This window comes from Acanthisitta chloris, unplaced genomic scaffold (genome assembly GCF_000695815.1).
Source record: "Acanthisitta chloris isolate BGI_N310 unplaced genomic scaffold, ASM69581v1 scaffold29691, whole genome shotgun sequence".
NCBI classification, from domain to species: Eukaryota; Metazoa; Chordata; class Aves; order Passeriformes; family Acanthisittidae; genus Acanthisitta; species Acanthisitta chloris.
The window spans coordinates 33,889-51,584 of NW_008654824.1; the positions used below are offsets into that span (position 1 = coordinate 33,889).

Here is a 17,696-nt window from a genome sequence, read left to right on the forward strand (position 1 = left end):
CAATTATGTCAAACTTTCATTACTACGTGAGTATAAATTCTGTTAGGTGGCTCTGTAATACTCAAGGTGGAAACGTATGAAAAACTTTTATTTAATGCTCAATGTGAAAACAGGTACTACAGAGTTCTCTGAAGGGCAGCCTAGAAAATTTGTTTTCGTCTTACTATATCTTTTAGTCAACACTGATCCGTATCAGGATATTTCATTTCATTCATAAGTGTACTGTCTTATAGAGAAACAGCATTGAAAGAAGGAACAAAGACCAGAAGTTACACCCTTCTATTCCTTTAATAACTGTGTTAAGCTTGCTAAAAATGATAAATGAATAGCAGTTCACAGTATTAAAAGTCATACAGATTCTTCATAGATGCTGGTATATCACTTCTGCAGAGCATCAGGTTTGCTGATGAAAATTGTCTTTTGTCCTCCCAGGTTTCAAAACAAATGCCTTGCATTAACAATGTTGTAACCAGGCAAGATTTTTAAAACTGAAAATAATTGCTGGTTTAATGGTGAATTGATTTTTTCCTCCCAGTCTTTCTGAGGGAAGAAAATGACATCCTGAATTTCCTTCTCTGGTATTATTTGTTGCTCTGCTGAGTGATTACACTTGTGGTGTGCGTCTAGGTTGGTAAAATCAACTGGTTCTGGCGTGGTGGTAGTTCATGCTGTTAAAGGAGAGCCATGGTTCTAATAGATGGTTTTGTTTGCCATTCTAATGTTCTGGTTTATTGGAAGCTTCTCGGCCTTGTCTGTGCTGCATGATTAGAAGCTCTTCAGTAAATGAGGGGAATAGCTGAACTTGTGTTATGCCATGAATGTGTTTAATACAGGAATATTGAGCTCCCTGAATGCAACATTTTTTAACTGGAAGGTGTTAAATATGCATTTTCTATGTACATGTACTATTACGTAGGATATATACTTTCTCTTCAAGATGTTGCTAAGTACTCTTTAAATTCTGACTGAGAATTGTTGACAAAGGGAAACTAATAGTTAACAAGAAATCAGTATTGTGTATCACTGGGGAAATCAAGTGAGCTTCACTTTGGAGAAGTTACTCTCAGGTATGTGTAAAATGGGTTTCAGTCTATACTCAGTTTTCCATAACAAAACTGGAGTTCTTGTGGTGCACCATTGTTATGAGCTGATGCTGATTCTTGACTTTTAAGAGCTTATAATGGTTTTGTCTGTATTTTTGGTAACAGAACTGAACCAGATCCTTTTCTAATGTTTTTCTTTCCAGACTAAAGATATCGCGGGAGCATGCAAATGCATAGTGTGTGACAGAACTTACCATATTGGTTATTGCTTTTGTTATTTTGAAATTATTTTAGCAGATAACACCCAGAGGGGTTACACTGTTTATTCTGTGGTGCATGTAGAAGTAAAGAGAATTGAGCAGATAATGCACATAAAATTATACTTTACTCTGATGAGAACAGAGAGAAAATATATCCATCTCCAAGGTGAAGGCAAAATTTCAATTCTGAAAACATACCATTGTAGACTGTTGTCATACTGTTCGATCAGAAGAGTCTTGAAGGACTTAGGTTTTGTTGTTTTTCTGAAGTTCAGAACTTTTCCCTTTCTGTAGTACAGAAATATCATTCCATAATCTTTGCCATTTGTTTCACTTGGTTTGAATGTTTAGCAGGTCAGTTTCCAACTGCTTGATGGGAAGTAGCTCTGAAAGAAAAAAAACTTATGCTACAGCCTATAACAGATTATATGTACTCTAGTCCCTCAGCGACTGAAGAAATCAAGCAAAAAGGAAATGCTCATTGCTGCTGAAAGAACTGAGAATAGCTAGTTAGTTCTTTGTTTGGCTGGTAGTCGGAGGTTGGTGATTAGTGATTTTGCTTTTGTCTGAAAAATCCTTCAGTACAAAATCCATTAAGTCTTGATCCTGATTTAGTTCTTATTCATCATCTGCTCACTGATATTGGCAGTAGAATCTTTCACAGTGCTGAGCAGGAAGAATACCCACTTTCCTTGATGACTAGGAAAATATGCATCTAATACTCTCCTATAATGATCCATCTTTGACCATGCATGCACTTGTGCTAACTCTTAAGTTGGACTGTTTTCTGTGCAGTGCTGCGTCACATTGAAAAAATCTTCTGCTCTGAAAAAATCATCAGCTGCTGCAGAATAGAGTTGCTACGTTTTCAGCAAAGTTGACTGCTAAAATAGTATTTTTTTGGAATTACAGTTTCTTATGGCACTTCAGTTTTTTCCTGGACCATCTACCTTTTTTTGATATTGAAGCTACCTGTCTCATGTTAGAAGTACAGCTGCTTTTTGCAAGGGAATGTGGAACCAAAGACATGCTGTGCTACTTGAATAGGGTGTTGTTCAGTCACCTTGTGTTTTATTATAGGATTGCTCATGAAGTGTGATGGTCTCACCATGGTATGAAAGAGTGAAATTATAGCAGAGAATATTAGATCAGTTCTGGAAACATGGGTTTCTGTTTTCTTAAATGTTTGCATCAACACAGATAAATAACTTGCCTTGCATTATTAGTTCCCAGTCTTAAGAATTGGTGTTGGTACAAGTTAGTTTCACTTTTCACCCATTAGGTTAGGTTTGGCATTTTTTGGGCATTGCTTCAGTCATCGTCGTGAACACTGTCCATTAGTTGTTCCTTGCCTGTCTGTTGATACATATAATACAAGCAGATAATAGTGGTGATGTAAGCCTTGTTTTAACAATTTTCTGAAGCCTTTAAATCACTGAACAACCATTTAGATACCATGGAGATACTGAGCAGGATTTCTGTAGTGGCTTTCATGAAAAGATTGAATTGGCCAAGTAGAGTTGTGACATTACCCTGAAACAGATGTATTAACCTATCCCCACATCTAACACAGCTGAATAGTTAAAAATGTGAGTTGACACTCACATTACAAAGTACATTTTCTGCAGAATAGTCTGTCATTAAAATGGTTTTAAATGAGAGAGATTAAAATGTGCTTTTAAATGCGAGAGAACACGACCTCACCAACCAAAATCAGTATTTCCCAATTTGACTTTTCAATATTGTTGGAACACACTGAGAATCCTTTCCAAAGGAATGAAGTAATTTTGCCTATGGGACAGCTTGTTGCCATCTAAACAAACTTATTGTTACCAGAAGAAAAAAATCTTTTTACCATTTATTGAATGCTGCTGTCATGGTGATTCATTTCAGGCCCTTCAGACACAATTTCCATTAGCAGTCTGTGCCATTTGGTATTCATGTTGCCACCACAAAATTTTGGAAACCTACACAACATTGGACAGACCTTGGGATTTGAAAACAAAGATGGTTAATCTGTGTTGGAAGCAAACTGTGCTTTTTTGCAATGTAGTTCCTACTGTCTCTGCCAGCATGCAGCATGCATGGGAGCTGACTGAACTGAAACCCAGGAACTCTCCTGGGAGTATTGTGACTCAGCATACATGGACTGAAAAGGAGAGAAGCAGTACTGAGAGTTTCCTGTGCCTGTGGAATGTTCACATGGCCTGCATCCTCAGGGAGCCAAATACCGATGGGTACATGGTTCCTTTTTGTTATGACTCTTCGTTATTTAATGTTTTCCATATTATTTCTGGAAAATTAGGTCTAAATTCTGAACTTGAGGCCCACTGGCAATTTGGGTTCAAACATGCATACTGTGAGATAATGTATTTGAGGAGCAGAGGTGGGCATCTCATTTGAGATCTGCACACTTGCAGCATCAACTGTTCTTAAGCTGTGGTGTTGTAAGACTGATTATGCTTAGTTTTCTTCTCATATTAGAAATTAGAAGAGAGAGAACAGAAAATTCCTAGAATTTAAAATATTGATGGCCTGTTTCTCTTTCTTTTTTGGGTCTCTAAGACAATCATCTTTATTCTCTCATAAAATTTGAATCAGAGTTGTTTTCTCCTGCTCATCCATCCCTACAGGCATAAGTCAGAATCCTTCAGCCAACTAAAGGACTCTTTACTCCAAGTAACTCTTCTGATTTCCAATCAAGAGGAATCATTTTCTTCTTCGTGGTGAAACCATTTTGTTTCATTCTTACTGGTGGAGAGTTCCAGCAATTGCAGTGTCTCTTCCAAATTGGCTTGGCACTGGATCTTTAGCCTGTGGAGCCTTAAATATTTCTTGTGCACGTAGGTTGGAAAATTAGTAATGATAGTATGTTGTTCTGGTGAATTATGACCTAGCTGATTAATACTGTTTGGATCAGAATTTGCTCTTTTATTCATGGCTTCGATTAAATCAGGTAAGCACAAGTACTGTTGCTGGACAAAGGCACAGCAAGTTACTGCAAATGGAGAGGCAAAGCAGTTTGAAGTTGCTTATGTTTTCCATTCTGTGTTAGGTTTCTAGTCAGGAGGCTCTGGTGTCTTTGAATTGTAGGATTTAATATTTCAATATGCAAAACCTTCAACTGCCTTGGTGAAAATGGCACAGTTTCTTTTTTTTCTAATGCTTTTCTGCCTTGTGGAATTCTCAGATGGAGTCTTTTGAGGAGGAGAGGCCTTTCCCCAAGTGTCAGTCACCAAGTATGCCTCCATGCTGTTCCCTCTGTATATGTGTACAGGAACAATGTTTGTTTCCATAACTGGTCAAAATACATGTATATGAGTGTTTAGCTTTGCACAAGAAATTTCTGATGCTTTTTATTAGGATGGCATCTGAACTGGCCGCTGTGACCCGTATATTCCTATATGAAGTTGCCGTGTTTGAACCATTAGTACTCTCAGGAACACGTGAGGACTACAAGGTTGTCATCGCCAATTCCTGTGATGTTGCTGCCTTTGGAGAGAAATTGGAACCGCAGTGGTCCTTGGAAAAAAAAACACCTGAGAAGTGAAAATGAAGGGAAAAAAAACCAAACCTGAACAAATAAAAGAAAAAAAAAAGCCAAAGTGAAAAAGGGAGTTCAGTTAGTTTTACTTTAATTATCTGAGCTGGAATCTGCCCCTTGTGGCTAGAATGTGCTAGCAGGTCCACCATCCGAGATGTCTTTTTTAGCAGTTGGCTGCATGTACTTATGGAGGAGAATCTGAAATTAATCCCTACCGTTTTTTGCCTGCAGATCAGAAGTATAGTTGAGCAAGCTGATTTAGAAAGCACTTTGTCTGGAAAAAGCCTTGAGAGTGATTCTATGAAAGTACTTTCAATTGTCTTTAAAAGCACAAGCCATTTACCCATTATATGTAAACTGAAACTAAGATTGTTTCTATTTCAATCTTGTCCAGTGTTACTTCTCTGGGGATTAGCAAAGAAAGGGAACAGCTGCAGCTCTTCCCTGCTTCAGGGTGTAAATGGCCTTAAACTGCAAAAACCTAGATATTTGTATTGACAGGTACAGACAGTGACTTTAGTGGTGACAAACACCATATGTGGATGACAAGGTAACTTCAGCTGCATCTAAAAGTTCTTTTTCTTTATACTGTTTTGGTAAGTCTGATGCAGATTGTAATTGAAGTTTTGCTTGACTGCTTTTGCTGACCCAGGTACCAGCCTCTTTATGCATGTACCTTCTGGTGTTTTTGAGAAGACTTATTACTGTTTGAAGGACAGAAAACACAGCTTTACTGACAAACACCTACACTTTCAACTTACTCATCTGTGGATGCTCAAAAGCCTTGTGCAAGTGACGAGTCTTTGCTGCTATGCTTTGAGGTGTTTGTTTTGCATTTCCTTTAAACTGCAGTTGCCAAATTTATTTTCTTTGATGAAGGCCTGGACAGATTAACTTGTCTGGTGCAGATGTCATTGTACTCTTAAATTGGAGTCATACAGAAGTCAAGATTCTTCAGGTGATGACAAACAGATGGCACTAAAGCATCAGGTTCATGTTAGGATTAAATTGAAGGGGAAAAAAAGCTTGATACTGATTCCACAATAATTTAATTTTTGTGGTTTCATATTGCCTGATGCAGTTTTAAACCAGTAACTTCTAGTTCATGGAAGAAAGTGACCACTTTTCTATGGAAAAAAACTCAGTGGATTAACATTGCACTGTTGTGTGGAGCATCACTTGCAGTCCACAGTCAAGATTTTGCACTCCATTGAACCTACAGGCTGTATAAACATGGAACAAGAACTTTCTTCTGCTTTAAGGAGAAGTATCAAAATTAAATGGTCTCTTTATATCCTGCTAAAAACTGCTGACATCAAATGGAAAGTGGGATTTAACTTGCTAATAGCTGCTTTTAGAGTGTAAAGTCTTTGCGTGTATTGTAGCAAGAAATAATGCTATGGAAGCCTTGCAACGTTTCTTATTGCATCTTTTGTGGTTTGCTGTCTCTACCTCCTGGAATGAAGAAAAATATGAAAACATACCCAAACCGAAGCACAAAAGATACTTTTTGTAGAAGAACTTGTTAACTTTGCTCTGGCTAAGAAATCTCAGAATTTCAGCTTGATTGGAAACACAACCAAGATCTCTCAAAATGAAACATACCTGGATCTCTAATGTGAATTATTCAAATAGGTTTCCACAATGTGCAATATGATTGCTGCTTTGCACTAGGTACTTTATCATTAAGGAGGAATGTGAATGCCCTTTTCCAAGGAGTTTGAAATCTATATGTTCCTTTATTAGGAATATAAGAATTTATATCTCCTTTCCCTTCTCCCAGCAGGCAGAGGATCTGCTCTAAGGCTGAAAGCATGACCCTGAAGTAAACTTGGGTATAAACTTCATAATTTTTACTTAAGTTTCTGTCTATTATAGCCTTGTTGCAGTATATATGGCTCAGATGTAGCTTGAGAAGAATATTCCAGTACCCTTTAAGCACTTCTTAAGATTGATTCTTCTACAAATCTCTTGGGGAGAAACACTAAAATGGTGAGTATGCTGCATTGTTAGCAGAGTGCTAACAGTGCATGTCTGTTTCCTCCTACGTGAAGATAAGTTGGAGCAAAATAAAAACCTAACTAAAACGTTAGATTTACCTCAGTAAAACCAGAAATGACTGGTTTGACTTTGGTTCAGTTTTGAGGAACTGTTGGAACCTGTGACCTTCAGTGATAAATATTTCTCCATCACCTTCTTTGTCACCTGTGCACAGTACTGGCTTGTAGAAGATTGTCTTGGTCCTGCAGATTTCCATTCTACTCTTGTTCCTCAGCTAGACTTACAATGTGCTGCCTTGAAGGAAAGGACTAACTAGACGTTAAGACAGGCACAATCTATATTTTGCTAATGCAAAAATGCTAACCATGTCATTTTGCACTCTGCTTGGATAGTTTCTTGGATTCTGCATCTAAGTCATGGTCTTGAATTTCAATCGAAAAGCTACAGTTGTCCAGAGAATTTCTCTCTCAAAGACTGTTCTCTACTACATACTCTGATGCAGCAGCAGCATCCAGTGCAGTCAGAGTTTTGGAGACAAGTTCTTCAACAGTGTTACAGCTGAGCAATCTTGTACAGATTGTCTTTGTCAAGGAGTATTGCAACATTTCTCTGTTCATTCAGACCTTTCTTCTGAGCATATGAACTGTTTGGTGTTAAGTTCTCTAAACAGAAAATATGGGGGGTGTTCTTGTGCGTTTATCACTCCTAGTGAAACAGAACTTCAGAAATACACACTGCTTATAAGTCTGCACAACCAATGTGAAGTCCAGGGTTAGTAATGGGGTGACTGTGTTTTTGAAGGAGTCTAATTTATGTATATGCTTCATCTGGGTGTTCTTATTCACAGAATTATTGATTCGTTTATTCACAGAGTGATTGATTGACTGATTGATTTAAAATGTCATGGCCTTGGCAAATACTCTTTCTGCAGCAGTTCCGTATCAGTCTGAATGCTTTAGGTCAAGACTTTGGTATATTAGTTCCTCCAGGTTAAGAGATTCACCTTTCTAAGGTAAAGATGTAATATCTCTTGTAGTACACATTGATTTTCTCTTTCTGGACTATTGTGGCATTTCCTCTTACCTTAACTTGTCCTTGGCCATGTGCATTGAAATGAGGTACATCTGTTTTCAGCAGTGGAAGCTACTTGTTAGCCTTGATGTACAGGAGAGACAAATAATTAACTTCTCTCCTTGTGATAATTAATCTAATTGGGCATCTTTTTTTTTTTCCTGCATTTTCCAGCACAGGTCATGAACAAATGTGTAATGCACCTCCTATATGTATTATATAGGACTTAAATGTGTGATGCTGAAATCACTTTACATTCGGTTCTCCAGCTGGGTTAGTCCAGTCTAGCAGGGATTTAAGACCTGTACATGACCTCCAGAGCCTTCTGCACTACTATTTTTTAACTTTCAGTCTTTCCTGTGATTTTTTTTCCTCTGTGTTTGTGTCAAGTTGCATAGGCCTGGCAAGCAGAGTTCAGTATAGCTGGATGTACAGATGGAGTTTGTATGTTGTAGAAACATTATTCACTTTCTGCAATATGTAGGTTGCTTGCTGTTTTGTTTTTTGCTATTACTGATACACCAGCAAGAATGGAAATAATGAGTTTCAAGTTGTAAATGTTATTAAAATCTTTTACAAATACATGTCTGGTTGGCATCTTCCCTGGCAAAAAGAGTATAAATTAGCAACAAAGTCAAGACTGGAGAGCATTGTAGGGAATTTTGGAAAGTATAAAAGGGTAGAAATAAATTGTGAAAAAGTAGAATTGGAATTCAGCATTTGGTGTCAGATTCTTTTTTTGCTGACTTTCTAACTGTGATAAAAGACAAATGTTTTGAGAATAGGATAACGTGTGAAATGCTGCTTTTGCAATTAGAGACCATTTTTTGACTCACGCTGTTACCAACTGGGATTTTTTGTTTGGCTGTGTTTTTTTGCTGATGTCCTAGTCACTGAATTTGGTTTATTTTAAGAGCAGTTTTGCTTTTGGAAGCAGCAGCCTACCTCTGGCAGTGTCACTGACATGTTGCCCTTGAACCCTATGCACACAGGGGTCCCGTCCTGCGCCCGGGATGCATCTGAGCCAAGCTCTGAACAGTTAATGTGGAGCAGATAAGCCCTGTTACCTGAGTGGGAATGGCACAAAGATGCATGTCTTCAGGGATGCTTCTCAGAAATCGCCATGTAACTGCTCACAGACTAAGCTGACTTCTCACAGATTACGTTGACTTTTATCTAGAGGTTTACCCTAACGAGTCAGTCCTCTTCCATTTTGCATTTGAGGGGATGCTACATCTTAATGTGAGATGGTGCAGTTTTGAACTGTGGTGTGGAGTCACGTGCTGAGGCACACGGAGTGTCTGAAGCTATGCTATGGTCGTATGTGTTGATCACATAACCGTGTCGTAAGTCTTAACAGTGCGGGACTGAGTTGTCATGGCAAGAGAATTTCCCAGTGCCACAGTTCTGTTCAAATGTCTTATGGGGAAAGCAGTTATTGGAGAGGTGTCTGCATAAAACCTTCCTCCCTATTAATTATCAGTGCTCCTTTACTTGTACCAGGATTTAGGGCTATCATATGTAGATCTTTCCCATAGAGGGTCTGAGTTTTTTGTAATACCATATTTACCTTGTCATTACTCCATTACTTTTAAGATTCCTCTTTTGGACCTGCATGATATCAGAGTTACATCTATAAGACTGCGTTTCTCTATCCTCTCTGCCTTCCTCTTCCCAGCTTTCTTATATGTTATTTTGTATGTCTGAGAATCCCTTCTCAACTTCAGCTTCCAGCATGCATTGTTGCGTTTTGAGTGTGGGCTCTTAATTCTATGGTTGATTTCCAGTGGAAAAAGCCACTAAATTCTTGCAAACAGCATTCAATAATATACTGAATAAAGACAATTGAACTGACAACAGAAGGTTTATAGGAGCAGCTTTGTGAGATGGTGAACTCAGTTTTGCAAACTACTGAAGTAGCAAGATCCTGGGATCACTGGAGTGTGTCGCAGGGATGATGAAAGGGCCTGTAAATTTTTCAGCAAAGACCCTTTGGGACACTACATGCTGCTTTCAAGTGATGCCAGTGCCGTGCTCCCAGGGAACACCTTCCACACTGGTTCCAGCATCGTTTGCAAAGAGAGGAGCTGATCTGCAAAGGATTGCTACTGCCACTAGTTGCCAGAGGAAAACTTCTGCAGAAAAAACAGCTGGATGGCCTTGAGTGTGATGTTGGCCATGGCTGACAGAACAGGCCATACAGTAGTATGAGGAGAGGTAAGATCTTCTGATAATAACTGTGAGTCTATTGACTGACTGAGACCTTAATACTCATTATTTGTTGAGAGACAGATCTTGAGAATTGAGGTTCCTACATAAATGTTGGCCTGTGATTCATGACACAGTCAAAAGCTAAACTTTTGCATGACCAGTAAATCTGGGGGCAAATGGTCACAGGTGGTGGTGTGGTGATTGTTGTAGATCAATACCACATGGAGATGGTTGGCTTCACTCAGAGTGTATTGATGCAGACAGACTGTGGGCTGTTGTCAGCAAACAGGATGGCCATATGTGTTCCAGATTGTGGAAAAATGAAAGAAATTGCTATCTTTGTACTTGAAATACTTAAAGCAGTTTTGTAGAAACAACCTTACAGCAGCTCAGGAGGAAGTTGAGTCTGTAGTTTTTTCTCAGCTATTCAAGAGTTCACATGGCACCAGTTTGTTCTGCACCAAAGAGGTGCTCTGTGCCATTGCAGTCTTCCCCACAGTAGCTGCTCAAGAAAAGCTGGTCCAAGGATAATTCCTTCCAGCATGAGGTGACCCGTACTGTAAGCCCAGGATCTGCAAGGATTTTGTTTCCCTGCAGGTATGGAAGGTGCTTACACAAGCAAATCATATAGTGTTAATGGACATGTCTCCAGTGCTAATATGTGGGTGAGTATAGTATTGTCACTCCTTTACACTTCAATAAATAAACAAAGCTCCATGAAGTTCTTGAAATAGAACATGTGTCACCAGATCAAATGCTCCCAGCTTGGCCTGGCTTGTTACAGCCTTGTTACAGCCAAGAACCTGTGCCATGAATGCAGAGACCCTCACTGAATGGACCATTACTGAGAGATGGTGTTTCCAACTTCCAGATGCCACTAGTTCCTGCAAAGATTGCCCATTAGAAGTTTAATCAGAAATGGAGGTGACATTGCTTTGAAGCTCAGGAGTTAGAAATAGCTGCAGAATAAATGGTCTGAAGTCACAGAGAAAAATGTAGTGAAGCTCTGGCAGCAGCAGTGACTCCAGGTGCTGCACAGGGGCTTGTCTCTACCCAGAGGTTATTTGAAGAGTCCACTGCCAAGTAAAAAGCACCTGGTGTTCTATGCCTAGTTGGGAATGCCATTCTATAGGCACAGCCTTCCACAAAACAGCAAACCGAAGAGTCTCTGGGCTCACAGCTGTAGCCCAGGACACTGCAAACCATGAATAGATGAGAATTCTGCTTTATAATGGTTGTTAAAAAGGGGAGAGCACTCTGGCTTTTAAAAATACCTTTCTACAGCATTGCCTTTTTGTAACTGTAGGTACTATTCCCAAACTGTTTTATCTAAAATCAGCCTTTGTAATTGTTTCTATTTGAACACAGATTGTACTGCCAGTCACAGGACTTGGCAGACACAGAGGTGCGTAGACCTGGCTGTATTCTTCCCTTGAGCATGAATTCTTGGTATTTTCAACTGTTGTCCATGTATGTACTGTTTCTTACTCACAGACCTGAAAATTAGAAATAGAAAACAATCACTTGAGCTGTTAAATATTCTGTGCTTGCTCTCTGAGAACCAAATGAGGACAGGTTTTATATAGAAATGTATAGATATGTATATACACATACATGTCAGGTATTTAGCTTAGTTTTTTAAAATAATGCAAAGTATTTTTTATAATTTCTGTTCTTTGTGTAAAGCTATGGATGACACATATGTGCTTTGGAAAATCCAGTAAAATATTTTCCTTGAAGTTTCAGGGGTTTTTTTCTCTATCTTGTATTTTTCATATTCACAGCTTTTCACTCCACCACTTGTTTTTGGCTGCTTATTTTCCGTGACTGTGGTAAGACAAAAAGATTGATGCTGTTGGGTACAGACTGACACTATAAAAAAAATGATCCTTTTAAATCTAGTAGAACAACCAGTGAGAAAGCAATAAACATCAGGAAGGAAGCTGCCACATTTGGCTCATGCCAACTGGACTTTATGCTGTGTCATTAAGAGTTGCTTAGTAAGTAATTTATAGTGCCTGTTTTATTGGATTAGCAAACACAAGAATGGTGTTTGACCCTCGTACACAAAATGAAAATTACCCTATGAACTTTTAATCAAAAGCCTAGTACTAAATAAAGATTACTAAATTTGGGAAGCTTGTAGAAATCCTGCAGAAGTTGTTGATAGATATGATTGCTTGCTGTAAAATGCTGAAAGTCATTTCAAAAGGAGAAAATAGAAAAATTCTCAAATTTTAGGTTTTTTTATGTTTGTATGTTACCAAAAGAAAGAAAAAAGTTGTTCATGGTACTTAATGACATGGGACTTCACCTGCCACTTGGCAGCCTGTAGAGTTAGATGAGAAGGAATTAGTATATAAGCGTGGACTGTATCCTCACATGCTGAGTGCTGACCTAAATCTGCTTTTTGTTGATATCCATGCACAGCTCTCCCTGGCTTTACTTGGATAGCCATTCTCAAGCATTTTAGATCAGGCCTGCTTTTATACATGGATTTACTGGTTTAGTATTTGTGTATGCACAGACACATGTGCTTGTTGTGTGGCAGCCTGCCTCCCATCTTCTCCCACCCCAGCTGCCCCTGCTGCAAGACGGGCACCACCCTGTGGGGTTTGGGTGGTGGAGGCAAGTCTGTGCTCAGCTTCCAGCAGAGGCTGATGGTACTGTCACTGCTTTGTGCACCCTTGCTCAGAGTAAGTATTCCCCTCAAAGCCCCTGGACTGCACAATGATCTCCCTGTGCCTGCTTGCACTGCTGTGTCTGGGCAGAGCTCCCAGTGAGATCTCTGTTTTCCACCCTGCTCGTCTCTGAATCTGAGCTTTTTTTTACTGGGGCACCCCAGAAGGGGCAGGCAGTCCTGCCTGTGTGGCTGCATTGCCACTGTCTTATCAAAATGGCACTTTGCATTGAGTAAGTTCAGGTAGAACAGCTCACCCAGCTGCTGCTGTGAAGCTAGCACCTGGCACAGCCCCAGGTGTCCCATCCCCTGGTCCATGGTTCATGCTAATACAGTATTTCATGGTGTGCAAAAGGAAAAAGGTTTTGCTATCTGCTAGGGATACCAGTCTGTCCTGAGGCACCCCACAGCCTGCTTTATCCTTGAGACTTACCTCCACAGTCTCTCTGCGAATCACTTCACCTTCCCCTGGAGTGGTGCTGAGGCTGCTGCACAGGACAGCTCTGCATGCAGGAGGCAGAGAAAGGGCTGCCTTCTCCAGATGAAAAGTGATGTCGGATCTCTCAAATGCGGTAATTGTACTGTAACCTGGATTAATCTGTCCTTCTGATGCATATAATGAGACAGCAGATGTTGCTGAGATTTCATGAGCATGGGCCACTGGTTCACCAAGGGATGCTTCATTGGACAGAGCTGCCCTGATGCCCTTATTTGAGATGTGTTTTTAAGGGAAGGTTCCTTTCAGGAACATCTGCCTGAGCTGGGAACCTCTAGGGGTGGTTTGGTCACTGTAAACAGACCCAAGTGATTAAAGCAAGAAAAGAAAAACTAGATATATTTCTTGTCAGAGTTTCCCCCCAAGCTAGTTTTTGCACACAGGACAAACATGAGGAACTTCTTCAATCTGTAAATAGCTGTATATTAGTAATAAGGACTCTTATGGTAAGTATTAACAGATGAGTACATTAGGGCTCTTGGGCCCTTGCCACCTTAATCACTGCAGTCACATCTCCCTCTTTCGGCTGTGGCAGCCTGGATGCAGGAATCAGTGATTCTTAATGTTTAGCAGCCTTTGCTCTCTTTAGCTGTGTGGACTGGGTGCATTGCTGTGGATGGGTTAGGAATGCAATGCAAACATAAAAGGACAACCTCCAGGAATCGTTCCCAGAGGAGACAGTTTCAGGTGGCTCTTGGCTTTTTGCATATACCACAGAAATTTGGATAGAAGGAAGGAAAGGATTTTTTTTATTTTAAGATGAAAGTCAGCAGAAGGTGAGTGTGCTACCCAAATTGCTTCCTCGGGTAATTAGTGGAAATGGTGAAGCAAGACCCCACCCAAGCCTGCGAGTCACAATCTTAGTCACTGTGTGGGCAGCAGCTCTTTCCAAGCAGACACTTTCTCACCCATTAGTCTTTGAAAACCAGCTGCTATGTCTTGGGCACCACTAGAATGTGAATGAAATTGCACACCACACCCTGCACAGCACAACCAGTGTAACCCTGATTTCTTAAGAATTCACGCTCTGTTTCCCTCCTGCTTCAGGCTCCATCACCCCTAGAATAACCCCAGCTCCCCCCACCTCCCAGCAGATGTGCCACCTTCTCCGTTTCAGTGCTTGTATGACCTAGACGGAGGGAAGGCAGTGTGAGCCCCCTCTACCTTCTTTGCCAGCCAGCTGCTGCTTTCCAAGGCTCTTGCAGGAGCACAAGGCTGTGATGCATCTCGCCCCACTTCAGCATTGTGCAGCAGAGTTGTGCCTGCTTGGGTGCAACCCCATGACTCCAAGCAGACAAGCAGCCCCAGAGGAGGCAGCTGCACCCCAGGCTCCCTAGACAGGAACTCTACTTGCAGGAGTATGGTGTGACCAGAAGGTGGGTAGATGCTCCCTCTGCACCCCAGATACCTATCTGCTCTCTGTCATACTTGGCTGAAGGTGATGGGGTTAAAAAGCTGCCAAGGAAGATGCCAGCCAATACAAGTGGCCTGTGATCTCGGGTCCCTTGCAGAGTCTCTCTAGCTCTGATGCTAATACTTGGTCCAAACCTGTTGACCGTCTTTGTTAATAATCAGATTGTAGAGTCTCCCTCCTTGGAGATGGTCAAAAGCCATCTGGACATGGTCCTGGGTAACCAGCTCTCAATTGCTTGAATAGGTAGGGTGCTGGACAAGATGACCTCCCGATGTTCCCTACAACCTCAGCCACTGCATGACTGTGATTTGGGGCACTGCCTTTCCCTCAGCCCCCCACCTGCTGCTTTACTGACACTCTTGAACTTGCATGTTACCAGAGGGAGCAAGAAACTGCTCACCCCAGGGACTCTGTGTAGAAGGCATGCAGCAGGATGGCTCCAGTAAACCTCTATCTTATGTTCCCTAATTGCTCAGCTATGGCCAGATGAATTTACTGACCCCTTGCTGAGTAAGGCCATCATTTCCTTTTCCAGCAGCATTGGTTTTGCCTACCCAATATATTCCTTAAGCTGTGAGATAGTTATTGCCTGCATGAACAGCATGGTGCCATTCACACTGCCCCCAGCAAGACTTACGAGATGTTGTACATTTGAGTCTGGCACCTCTAAGCTTTGAGCTATGTCTCTGCCTCCAGCTACTGTTCCTATCCTTCTGACAAGTTGCACTTCAGAGCAAACTGACCATAAGACATGGGAGTGAGGGGGCAGATTTAAAGGAGCTTACATTGGTTGGGGGGGTCTCCTTGGCCCCACAGAGATGCCGTCAGGAGGGCTAAGCCCTTTTACTGCAGTGTTACTCTTTTCCCAACAAAAACCAAGAAATTCCCAGGGAAACGGTTTAAAATAGAAGTTATCAAATAGATCCGTAGGGATGTAAAGGGGTCACTTAAACCATGTGTTTATTTAAAAATGGATCAAGTAAATTTGGTGTTCGGCTTGTAAAATATACAAACAGAAGCAGGAAATCTGGGTGGCCACACTCATGATGAACCACTGTAAAACCACCCCTATTTCTGAGCCTCCCATCATGCCCTGATGTTACCACAAGCTTCCTTAGTCCTGCAGATCACCCCATGTGCTCATCTGATGCTAGAGCTGTGACTTCCCTCTTCCAAGTCACTTGCTGTGCTCTAGTACCCACTGGCACCTTGCAGCACACCCAGTATCATTTTGGCCTCCTCCCAGTCCTCTTCTCCCTGAGGGTTTTGCACAGGTATGTTGTTTCTCATCCACAGTTGGACGTTGCTGCCCTCCCAGCTCCCTGCTGCCATGCCCTCTCCCAGGGCCTCCCTCCTCTTCATAGGCTTTCCCTCCCCACTGCCGCCTCTGTCGTGAATAGAGAGCCCTTAACACAAAACATATTTTGCCACACTTCATCTGGTGGAAGAGCAGCTGCTGACTCCTGGTCACAGGGAAAGCCACCTCCTTGGATTTATACCTCCTACAGTAATAGGACTGCAGATCTTGGGGCCCAGCTTCTCACCAGCTTCTGTTAATTCCACAGGGACTGATAGCTCTTCTTTCACCGTGGGCAGGTTGAAGATGCCTGAAGCAGTTTTGTCAGCAGAAATACAGAGTGAGGGGACATGGGTGCGTGTTTAATATGGAGCTCTCCTTCTGGATGATGGGCTGATGGATGCTGTTTGCAGTGCCAGCTGTGCACCCTGCTCTCCTCCAGCATCATGGATAACACTGCTGGGGAGAAATTGCTCCTGTGACCAGCACACACTCACCTGCTTGGCCGCAGCATGCAGCTGCGTGGGGGAGTCTTGTCAAACAGCACAGGGGACACAGTAGGGAGTTATTCATGCTGGCTACAACAAACATTGTTTTTACATCTTCTAGACAACTATCCCCAAGGGGTGCTTGAAATGCTGGAATTCACCAGCTGTTTTCTTTGGACACTGGCATGTTGAATCTGGACAGAAACTGAGTCCTGTTGTTGGACTGGGCACAACCACTAGTCTGCTGCGCCAAGAAAACTTTGCCCACTGCTAGGACCTCTGCCTGCTTTATAAACAGCAAGGCTGTTTGTCCTGGTCTGTGGCCCTCTGGCGAGTGAAGGAAGGTGGCTTGGCCAGGGTCATGGGGAGAGCTGGAGCAGGGCAACTTCCCAGGCTCCAACCTGATGGGTTCATGCCTGTCCCTCCCTTCTGAGGGTCCCCACTGGCCTTGAGCAGGGGAATAAAACACAGTGTAAAATCCCAGCACCTGGGGCAAGTGATAGGAGCTCCTCACCCAAGGAGCTGTCTAACAGGCCAGAGAGAGAATACTCTGAGTAATGGGTGCTGTACAGAGTGCCCGTGAGGTGCTTAGCACATGGTGGCTGCACACAGGACCCAGGGCTGTTTTCACAGAGTCTCAGCTGCGGAGCAGTTCCTGGGAGCAGCTGGCAGCTTTGAACCCTTCTGGGATGTCGCTGTCCAGTTTGGAAATGATTTTGTAAATGGGTTTCTTCCAGGAGGGGTCGGCATCCTTGCCCGCCCTCACGGCACTGAAGAACTCCTGCAGTGTCAGGCTGGCCACCTCCAGGAACCGCCCTGGCACCTGCGGCAAGATGGGCATCAGCCCATGGCACCACCATGTCCCTGACTCCCCTTTGCCCCAGGAAACCCCACTGCCCCCACCCCCAACTCCCCCTCCTCACCTCGAAGTCGTTCCCCTTGTTATAGTGCATGTTGAGGGCACGGAAAAGCTCTGAGTCGCGAGAGACCTGGAGGGTGCCAGCATCCACAACACCCTCCAGCAGGGCCTGCCGGGCAAATTTCTCCACCTGGATGTAGTAAAACTCACGGAAGTTGCTGAACCACTTGATGAGCTGGGAGGTGATGCAGCGGCTGAACTGCCAGGGAGAGAGCCGGAGGATGGTGTTACTGCAGCTTGGGGCCTTCCTACCTGTGAGCTCCAGCAAGCCC

The 17,696-nt window shown here is 42.3% G+C and overlaps 1 protein-coding gene across 1 annotated transcript in view; it reads right to left on the bottom strand.

Annotated features, from left to right (window-relative positions):
* Positions 1–17,142: 17,142 nt before the first annotated feature.
* Positions 17,143–17,696, bottom strand: part of PROX2 (prospero homeobox 2) — a 1,014-nt gene continuing 460 nt past the window's right edge. The window contains exons 2-3 of the mRNA XM_009083693.1: positions 17,429–17,623; positions 17,143–17,328 (exon numbers count right to left, since the gene is read on the bottom strand). Of these exons, the coding sequence (XP_009081941.1) occupies positions 17,143–17,328; positions 17,429–17,623 (381 nt within the window). The remainder of the gene's footprint in view (positions 17,329–17,428; positions 17,624–17,696) is intronic.